The sequence below is a fragment of the Acanthaster planci genome, linkage group LG09 (assembly GCF_054643075.1).
Source record: "Acanthaster planci isolate LZ-2023a linkage group LG09, COTS_SCS, whole genome shotgun sequence".
NCBI lineage: Eukaryota > Metazoa > Echinodermata > Asteroidea > Valvatida > Acanthasteridae > Acanthaster > Acanthaster planci.
Genome location: NC_141785.1, coordinates 19,533,013 through 19,543,920, shown reverse-complemented (window position 1 = coordinate 19,543,920; position 10,908 = coordinate 19,533,013). Strand labels below are relative to the sequence as shown.

Sequence of the window (10,908 nt, the reverse complement as noted above, 5' to 3'; positions counted from 1 at the left end):
TGGATTCTGCTGCAGACCAAGAGTTCGGGATAGTAGTTGAGGTACCAGAGTCTGGGTTTTCCACAATAACTACTTCTGTTGATCCATGTGTTTGAGGAACGGTAGTCTCAAGAGTAGTTTCTGAGAGAGTTGAAATGGCATTAGTGGATACTTGGGACACTCCCGCATCGGCTGTGTGGTCCACTGGAGTTGAGCCACTAACAGTACCTGCTTGGACTGAGTCTTCAGTGGGAGACTCGGTATAAGCTGTTGTGGCTTGGTCACTGAAATCGGTTATTGCTGCTGTTGCGGCATGCAGTGTGGATGTCAGAATCACTTGTGGATCTCTGGTTGTGCTCTTGCTGTCAGTTGTGGATAACCTCTGACTTGTTCGTGAATTGTGTGGTTCACTAGGAGTTGTTGCTTTATTAGTTGTGGATGATGTTTTGCCAGAGCAGGACACTATTTGGGTTGATGTTTCCATTTGGGTAGTAGACGATCCACTGTCTTTTGTAGCTGTTGCAGATTTGGTCGTGTGGCTGTCAGTTATTGTTGGGATATCTGTAGTTGCACTGATACTGGTTGTGGAAATGTCTGAAGTGGTTGCAATATCTGTAGTTAATTTGCCAGTTCTGCTCAATGTTTGACTTGCAGCTGTTGTCTCCGTTTCCACTGCTGTGGGGACATCTGTGGTTGCAGTGGCTGTGGTCGTGGGAACATCTGTGGTTGCAGTGGCTGTAGTCGTGGGAACATCTGTGGTTGCAGTGGCTGTGGTCGTGGGAACATCTGTGGTTGCAGTGGCTGTGGTCGTGGGAACATCTGTGGTTGCAGTGGCTGTGGTCGTGGGAACATCTGTGGTTGCAGTGGCTGTGGTCGTGGGAACATCTGGTTTAGTTGTAGGGATTTTAGTTGATGGAATATCAGGTGTGGTTGCACTGAGTGTAGTCTGTTGGACAACTGCCCTGATGGTAGTCATGCCCTCCTCTTCAGTTGTTGATTCTTCACTAGCGGTCTCTAAAACCACCGTTGTCATATCAGGGGCATCCACAGTAACTACAAAAATATAGAAGATTTATCACCTTTTGAATCACCTGTGTGCTGAGCTGGAGATGATAGTCTTAACTATTGTTGTACTCATACAGGCTAGTGGGCTTTGAAATTGAGAGGGTGTCTTATGCCTTTGGAAAAAAAACATAGTGAAGGGATTGATTTTGAACATTATTTTACATCATTATATCTTTTTTGTTTGAGATACCTGAGCACGCACAGGCTAAAAAAAAATTTTTCTGGTGACTCAGTGTGTCTGACATGGTTTGACATTGGGTGACAATGACACGTTGACTTACAAGTTTGGTTCCAGGTATCAGGGTAGTCTGTGATGTTAACGGTCACATTGGAGTTAGCAAAGTCATCATCACTGTAGATCAAGTCTCGCTCAGTGGCATCCAAAACTCTCTCCCAGAATGCAATCTCATCATACACTGCATCTCCACTGCATCAATACGAATGGCAAAGACACACAGCTGCAGTATCTTTCAGTGTTGTAGCCGAGACCATCTCAAGACCATTCACAAGTAACATGGTGAACAGTGACGGGGAAGGATTTAGTTGCAGTTCATTCGAAAAGTTTGTGAGTTTAATTCAGACTGGAGGTCTTGTGCTGGTCGTAAGAGGTCTGAACTACAATATTGATGTCTAATTTGGCTGTGCTTTTTGAAATACGGTTGCACATCGGTAGTGCTATGACTTTGAATCTGAAATCCTGTTTTGAATAAGAGACAGCCCTGTCGCCAGCTTTGGGCATTTTGGGGGGTCACAGTACCAGCCAGGTTGGAACATCACAAGAACAAAAACAGTTCAGATGCATATGATTTTTGTCAATCAGGGGCAGTTGCTCACCAGGGGGCCCCAGCCCCCTCCCTTGGCACTGGGCCTGATAAGAGATCAATTAACGTGTGAGTGGGTCACAAACTCTGCTCAGATCTCACATACAAAGTCGTCACAATACCGCAACTTAACACACTGTGGATGCCTGTTGTAACTACTGAAAACAAGCTGCCTTCTTCAGGCTGTTGAAACTTTCCATCACAATGCTGTCTCGCCAAGCACTGAATCTCTACGTATTGTGTCCCCATACAACATGTACAATCCAAACAGCGTCTCCCTGTAATGTTCGAATACAAATCTAACTAAAACACATATAAAGTACCCCCAAATGTCTGATTTGAATAAAATCCAATTTTGTTTCTTAACGACCATTCTGCACCTACCCTAAGCCAACTAAAAAGCTAGTTGAGGAGTCTTGAGGTGTAAAACGGCCAAAACTTGCTGTACTGAGGGTAAATGGCGAAATCTTGTTGACATAAACATCAACACCTAGTAAAGAAAACAAATAAATGAGTAACTGGGAGCATAATTCATTAACAAATGAAGAGTTTTAATCCTTAATCCTACGTGAGTACTTATATAATGTTATGTGTGGTGCTTTTGAAACTTTGTGACTGGTGCTGCCATTTTGACTTTGTTTACAGCGGCCTCATATGAACACAATGCAACAAGAGTGATTCTATATTTCTCTTACGGTCCAACTGAAACTATGTGCATTGCCTTATAAGGTCAGTATATCTCATTTTCTGGCGGTCAATAGGGAAGCTTATGCCCTGCTGCGTTAACCAATTAGGTGATTTCTTTATCTGTTGACAATGAAGGGATCCAACCGACCAAAAGTGGAGGTTGTCACGACCATAATTACTTCCTGAGTCAAATGTCATGATGATGTGCGTCCACTGCTTCTCAGGGATGTCCTCTGGAATTCCCAGAACTTTGCCATACATGAGCTGACCGACTTTCACCTCAAACATCACGTTGCCAGAGGCATGGTATACAGCCAGACCATAATCACCATCTTTGGCACCTGTTCCGCATGTGAAATCAAACACGGTGTACTGAGTGAGAAAGCATTTTTCATGCACCTGTGTTGAACAAGCACGCCTGTTAAACATCTGGGCCCACTTTCACGGCACCGCTCAGCATACAATTTCATGCTAACACAGGCTCCACGTATTTCATGGAGACTGGTATAGTAGTAAGCACAGCCAAAGGCATACTAACCTTGAAGGAAATATTTGCTTAAACTAGCTGAAACTATTGTGACCGAACAATAGAAATCTCTGTGCATGCACAACTGTTAGCATAACCATGCTAAGCACAGCCGTGAAATAGTGCTCAAGGTTTGCACATTTTTCTGCTACGGTTAGCACAATTTTTTTGCCAACTGTTACTAAGCTCTGTGAAATTGGGCCCTGGCTGTTAATTGTGTCTTGAAAACAGTGCCTTTGCATTGAACATTTTGTGTGTGTGGAATGGACTAGACAAGTCTATCAAATCACATTCCTCTGATAGCTCTTTCAAGAACAATCAACTGTCCCGTTTGTAGCACTGCATCTTTATTTAACTCGTTTATCCGATCACAGTCTATATCATTGGTTCATTGCATGTATGTTGGTCCCCCTAGTCTTTGCATTCTGTCTGTCTGTCTGTCTGTCTGTTTGTTTGTTTGTTTGTTTGTTTGTTGGGTTGTTTGTTTGTTGGTTGGGTTGTTGGGGTGTTTGTTTGTTTGTTTGTTTATCGGTCGGTCGGTCTGTCTGTCTGTCTGTTTGTACTTGTCTGTTGGTTTATCGGTTTTCTATTAAATTTTGAATTTGTGATGCACTCCCTTTAGACTTTTGATATAAATAGGGGATTGAAGTTATGAAACGTCAAAATGTCAGCCAATAGCAAAACTCTTCTTGCAAAATGATTAACCTGCACGTGGTACATTCATTTTAATCCTGTCCTGCATTAAAGCACTGTAGCACTGTAAGCTCTAATGCAGAAAGAAAATGCACTGGGGCCAGGGATACCACCCCTAAGGCTTGCACATGGAATGATGTTGGAATGGAAGGGAAAACATTGATCTACCTGTGTCCATGTAGTACTCAGTGCCGTTTGGTTTCGCTTGAAGGTTAAACCAGAAAGCTAAAGTGAAACCATTGGTGCACATGGAAGTATTGCTCACACAAGTACCTAGGTCAAAAAAAAGTGAATAAATCCCGTCAACAATTGTGAAGAACAGATAGAACTAATAACAGCCTCACACACAAGCTGTAGCTTTTAGAGCTTCAGTGTCCAACTATTTTGGCCACTCAAATTTTGAAACTGTGGGTGTCATCCATTCATCTTTTTCTTTTATCTAGGTTGCTGGATTTATACAAAAATGTCTCGAGATGAGAGTTCTAAACATTCAATCATAGTTGGTGGGCAAGCGAACATGAATTCAAGCATTTGTGACATATAATAAAAAATTAGCACTGTGAATTCACAAACATTGGACACATTTTAACTCTGGAGAATTTGCTGCAAATGTTTCAAGATGTCAAAGTCAATGCACCTTCATATTGACCTGAAGTATGGGCTGACTTTTAAGCTGCATCCTTTCTGTATTTATAGAATGGGGTTTGAATTATTTGTTGGGGAAGAGACAATGCAATTACAGTTTTCTCATTTTGGATTTTGCTAAGGTTTACATCTAACTGTGCTTTAAAGCTGTAAGGAAAGTAATTCCAGACTAAATTCCCTTTTTCCCTCTTTTTTCCACAGCACTGGCACGGCCCATGTACCTCCAAAGTCTCCAAAGTATAATGGTGAATCCTCCCCGGCCCTAATTCGGAGGGAATTGCCCTTCTGCTGGTCGTAACAGCGAACTGACCCAGTGGAGAAACTTGCATTGGCCAGGGAAGATCCCACAACGCCGGTGGTCTGTAGACAAAATGAATCCAAGCAAGAGCATACGAATGAATCTGAACTGCTCCTCCTCAACATTCCAGCTCTGCTTCAGGGACAGAGGAGGGAAGAGGTGTGTTGGGAGGTACTGCTTTGCTCAGCAAAACTCAGCTGATTACTAGCTATAAACAGCATGCATCAAATAGCATTGTGACTAGTCACCGTTCTGTCAAAAACAAATAAATAAACAGCAATTAAAGAATCAAAACAACAACAAAACATAAAATCGAGGGTTCACCATAAACCGCAGATTTACACGCAGCATGCTTTGCAAAGTGCAAACTCAAATTTCTTTGGCATCACAAACTCTTTTTAAAAAGTAGTAGAGACAGCACAATTATTGTTACTTACATAGCTCTCGTAAGCTCGTACGTAGACAAAGTCCAAGGTGAAGTACAAGAAGGCATGGGTGTATGTTTGGCTAACTTTATGCATTCAAGAAATGATAAAAATGGTAAAAAGCCTCAATGTTAATGTAAAGAAAATAAGTCAGTTTAGACACAACTACATAGGAAAACTGGATGTCATTTGCCATATCTGTCAACTGGCTTAAAAATACTCTTTCTGTGGACTAGGAACATTCACAAGAAGTGCGCAAAAAGAAAATGACATTGCACGAGCCCTTTCATCCCTGTTGCCAGTGCAAACATCATCGATGTTTGTATTGGTTGTCACTCATACAGTCCAACTCACCTTGTCTCATTCTACACCCGACATATTCATTGGTAACATCCATGGAATTGCCAAGAACTGACATAAAACGGTTGTCACTGTAATGTAGCTGAAGAAGTTTGTCCATAGTGTCACCGCTTAGGTTTTGGAAGTTGTCAAATCCTGGTCTATGTTGACATATAAAGAAATAAATAACAAATCCAAACTTAGTTTATTGTCTGCTACTTTGATTTATTTATTTTTGTTCATTCAGTTGTTGGAATGAAGTTTCATTCATTTTTCTATTTATTTCAAGGAATTCTATTCTGTGCTTTCACAATAGTTGTTTTACTTTTTTGCACAATTTAAGCTATTTGAGTGAAAATTAAACATTAGGCCTATACGTTCTACACCTAAGTTGTTGAATAACTGGAAATTGTTTTGGATAGAACTCCTTTGTTCAAAACAATTGAACAGGATATGTAAGTACAGATAGCCCAACTCATGGGGCAAAACAACATTTTCTTGAAAAAAGTGTTCGCGTGATGCATTTTGTAAATTTGAAAAATATTAAACTAATTGTGTTTTACTTACATAAGATACTGCAAGTCACTGTCTGACAGAGTTGTTTCAGAGTCATACCAAGACCAGGAACCCGTGCTGTAATGCAGCCCTGTCCAAATCCCATCCCCGTCACTGAAAGAATTCCTGCAGAAAATATTGATATCACGGGGAGACAACATTGGGCCTAAGGAGTAACAACTACCATGGGGAATTAGGTAGAAGTCCTTTTCACAAAGGAAAATATTTCACGCCTTCCCACTTGGGTTCAAATTCCATCCAGGCATTGGTGTATCCAGGTCATGGGTCGAGAGGCGGCAAAATGGATTTCCTAAACACGTCCACTTTTTATTCAACGGCAGAAGATTGAATCCCCCTTTAAAAAAGATACTTTCAATTAAAACAAACAAAACAAAATTATAAAAAGAGAGAGAGAGATAATTCCTTTTCCCCTCCCCATCTTGCCCTATTTGCAAGAAAAGTTTTACTTACGCCTCATACAGGAAGAAAAGAAGTTCCTCCCTGTTAGTCCAAAATAGCATTGCCCCTCCAAAAACGCTACATCTCTGTGTGGTAACTGCTATCTGTGAACCAGCCCACACCCTCACAGCAAAATAGCAGTGTCCGTTGAAAGATTGTCCTTGAACCTCCCCAGAACTGATGCAGCCGGTATCTGCAGAAGAAAACACAGTCAACACATTTGTTTTATTATGTAAGGGCAGACGGGGACTTCCCCCGAAAATGGGTATTTTCTCCTAAACTGATGAAAGACATTTTTGTGTACTTCATTTGTTTTTCCTAAACTAATGAGAGAAAGGAATTTTTGGCTACTTCGTTTCCCTTCCAAGTGCAAGTGAAAGGCCTAGAATTTAACTTCACCTCTCAGAAAGGATATTAAAGGTTAAATGTTAAAAAGGCCAATTTTGGGGTCCACCCCCACCCCCCACCCCCCACAAAAAAAGTCTGACCAAGAAAATTTGACTCGTGATCCTTCCTTGTTATTGTAAGCAATTCCAATAGCGGTTCGGGTGCACGGTAGATGCTATGCCCCCTCCTCGCCCGGACATGTTTTTGTTATCATTACTTTTACAAAATAATGAAGGAGAATGGTTTTGCAGTGTTTTATTAGTGGTTCGAACAGCTACTTTTAAGCTATTCCCATCACACACACACGCCCTCGCCGATGTCATAGAACTGACATGCTTTTTTTGGGGGGGGGCTCTTAGTTGTGTAACAGCAAATATGTGGCATCAAATTAAGCTTCAAGTTTCACTAAACTAAAGTTAACATTCAACCCATTTACAGTATTATAAGCACAGTTTTTTGAGTGCGTTCAATTCGTGGGTCGTCTTACTTTGGTTGGGGTAACTGCCCTCTACCGTCGGCAGCTGACCAAGCATGATCCACCCAAGAAAGCTGACCTGGACAGACGAAAGATTTGAACAAGGTTTTAGAAAAGAAAAGGGCCACGCACGACGACGTTCGTCTTATGCATATTAGGCCTATGCTCAGAACGCATAAAGTACGCACTGCACACTTCTGAAGCATAATATGCATACGACGCTAGTCGTTCTGCGTGGCCTCCTTTTCCGTCTACTTTTGAACAAGTGAGCTTTCAAATTCGACGCGCCTGACATGATGTCCTATTGGTAGAGTCTCCATCTTTTCAAGTGGAGTTTGATCTCTTATAAGGTGCTTTCAGGAGAATGAAGGTTCTGGTTAAAGAAGAATTAATAATATACGTTTGCCCAATTCACTTGTAGTAAGCTGTATATCAAACTCGAACTTGCGAAGCCACAATTTTTGCAACAGCCGTCGGATTTCCACACCAGCATAAAATTAGCATCTTATTTAACATTCCACCAATCGGGGTCGAGGTAGTTTTTCTTTGCACATGGCGTAATGTGGTACAAGAACTACACCTGTACACTTTTTGACCCGGGGTTCCGAAGAATTCTTGTCCAGCGACTGTGACGACAGGTAGAACGGCAGCTTCAACAGTGAGCAAAATCTTTCGACCGAAGCTTATTTTGCACTATGATCAATTCCATAAAATAACAAACATGGGGCGCGTATTGCTCTGGCTTTAGTTTTCGTGAGGGAAATTGTGATGTGGATAGAAGCCCATTAAACTAGAAACATGTAGATTATTTCGAAATCTCTAACAAGAATGCCTCCAGTTTGAGATGTTTTCAGGGAATCAGATATACTTCGCTATATTTCAGTTCGAAGCCTATTTCAAAATACTCACGCCAAATGAGTGTTGGAAAAGCCTGTGTAGCAAAATCATAGTCCTTAACCCCCCCCCTCAACAAAAATCGCTTTTGCCTTTTATTCTTCACGTGTGAACAAAAAGAAATCAACCAAACAAACAATACCGGTATATACATTTAGGGCAACAAGTTTACATACACTTTTTAGAAAAACAGTTGTCCTCAACTTTTTTCGCTGTTTGGAATAGTTTTGCCAACTTTTTCTTTATGAGTCCAGATAAGTTGTGTCTCCATTGAATGTTCATAGTGTGTGCTTCAAATGGAAGTAGAGACAGACATTTATTATATTTCAAAATATTAGTATTTCTGAAAAATCATTTTGTGAAAATTTACATTTACCTCCTTATTGTCGTTCAAAAACACTTCAGAAAGAGGTCCACTGCGACCGTGAGATGTGATCCCCTTCCCGACAACAACAAAAATGGGGAATTGGGGTATTCACAAATTGGATTTTGTACTCTTTTTTAGATATAAATATGAATTATACATTTGCCTGTGGGTGTTTTATTTTGATGCATACACCATGCACAATATGGCTCTACCTGGCCCAGCCGAAGCGGTGAGATTTTTTTTGGGGGGGGGTGGAATACCCTTTTCCATTGTGTTTACTTGACAAAATATTGATGAAAGGTAGACATAGAAGCAGAAAAAAAATACTATGTATAGTGCTTAATTACCTAATTAACAGTGTGACTCACAGTGGGTCACGCTCCCACTTGGAGGTATAATGCAATAGTTCACACTTCGCAGGGTTAATTAAGTAGAGACCCATGTTGTCTGTCCTCATTAAAAAAAAAAAGAAACGTTGGTAGAAATGAGTGGAGTAGCGAAACTTGAGGAAAATTTATCTTTTTTTTTCAACCAGATGTGTGTGAATTTTTTGTCCAAAACTGCATACCCCCAACCTCTTAGCACATGAGGTCAACAGAGAAGCTAATTAGGGGTCCAAGTTGCAGAATGCCACGGGCTGCAGAAATTTAAATCAAAATCGGGGCGCTTTCAGCTGTATAACGGATTATAAATGCAAAGTCAGGACGACGACAGTAGATCATAAATGAAAGACCAGGATAAGAAAAGTAGATAATAAACGCATGGGGTAATTCGTTATAAACAAAATATCCACATATCAATCAATATCTTGCCAGTGTTTTTGTTTTGTTTGTTTGTTAGGTTGTTTGTTTTTTAAATACGACCATTCTATTTTGAAACGCGCAGTAACAATCCTAGTTATGGGCTGGAGAGACATTGTCATTCCCGCGATTGATCAAGATCTTCAGATTCTTTTTTTTTAAGCGCAAAATATTTCAGTTCCCAAAAATGTCATTTTTGTCAACAGAAAACACCTTCCGTATTCCGCACAGAATATAACCAAACTTGCAGCAGAAGTATATTTGTTCCCTAAACCCTGTTAAAAAATTAATAATAACAAAACAAAACAAAACAAAACAAGAAGCTAGACGTGCCGTCAATTAGAGAGAAAAAAAAGGTTGAATTGTTGCATCTACACAGAGCCCCTCCAATGTGAAGAAGGAGTTAACGAAAGCGTGTCTTCATGGAAAGATGTACATTAATTCCCGTTGATATTCCAAGCAACTTGTTTCCAGCTTCAACAGCTTGCTGAATAAAGAAATAATACACTTATCGGCTGCTACCTTGTTTAGAATTAGAATGTCGTCCCAATACACATAGTAACAAAAAAATAAATAAAACTGAATAAAGAAGTGGGGTTTCCATTCAAAATACCTTTACGCAATGAAACATACTCACCAGTATAGCCAAAAAGCCAACGATAAAGCACATTGTTGCACTTAAAACTTACTCGGAGACGCAACGGAACGACGGTTATCGTCAGTGAGTTTCAGACTGAAGACTGAGAAATGTTGCCTTCCAATTGCTGTCTGACACAGTGCGTACCACCGTCCAAAATCGTTTTTAATTGTCATACCCCGCGTATGAGGTTGATAATTAGCAGAGAAAACGAACGAGGAAGGTTCCCTGCTGAAGTAATTAAGCTCCCACAGAAAGTAAATGGGAATTTCGATTGATTTTTATTAAATGATGGACCCTGGACACAGCAACTTTGTTTACACTCACTTTAATAATGCACGCCGTGTCGCCTTCTTGAAGACACTGTTGATGTAAACTAACAACACCCTTTCTAAAATACATAGCTGAGGTTTGTCCACTGTGTTCAGGTGTTTGTCGAAAAAGAAAAATGAGAGAAAAAAAAGTGTATTAATTAACTCAGCATGGTACGCAACCTACACGCTCCTACTGGAAATCAGCAGGAAGGCGAAGTTTTTGGGACTGGTATTGTTTCGACGAGATTCATCTACCTTCACAGTTATTAAAAATAACGGGGGTAAGATACAGTTACAAAATTCACACTTGCATCACGAAAATGTTAGGCCGTAACGTGTCTCTTAGTGATCATGAGTCATGATCATTGACAATGTGTCAAAGTGTTGTCAGCATGTTTCTTTACACAGGCACCTCTTGGGAAAACTAGACAACAAGCAGTCGAAGTACTGATAATTAGGACGAGGGGAGGGGTACATCAATGTCGTCCAGTCCTTGTGCCCAGCGCTAGCGCCCCGCGCCCCAACAAGGCGCAGCGAACTTT

General features: G+C 40.7%; 1 protein-coding gene across 1 annotated transcript; it reads right to left on the bottom strand.

Annotated features, from left to right (window-relative positions):
• Positions 1-69: 69 nt before the first annotated feature.
• Positions 70-7,412, bottom strand: LOC110989842 (uncharacterized). Its single transcript, XM_087141225.1, has 12 exons — positions 7,367-7,412; positions 6,505-6,685; positions 6,046-6,159; positions 5,494-5,639; positions 5,152-5,225; positions 4,638-4,776; positions 3,940-4,044; positions 2,732-2,893; positions 1,879-1,912; positions 1,326-1,471; positions 632-1,032; positions 70-120 (listed from the first exon to the last, which is right to left on the bottom strand). Exons 1-12 carry the CDS (start codon positions 7,410-7,412, stop codon positions 70-72), a joined length of 1,599 nt encoding a protein of 532 aa, XP_086997351.1.
• Between the last annotated feature and the right edge of the window lie 3,496 nt (positions 7,413-10,908).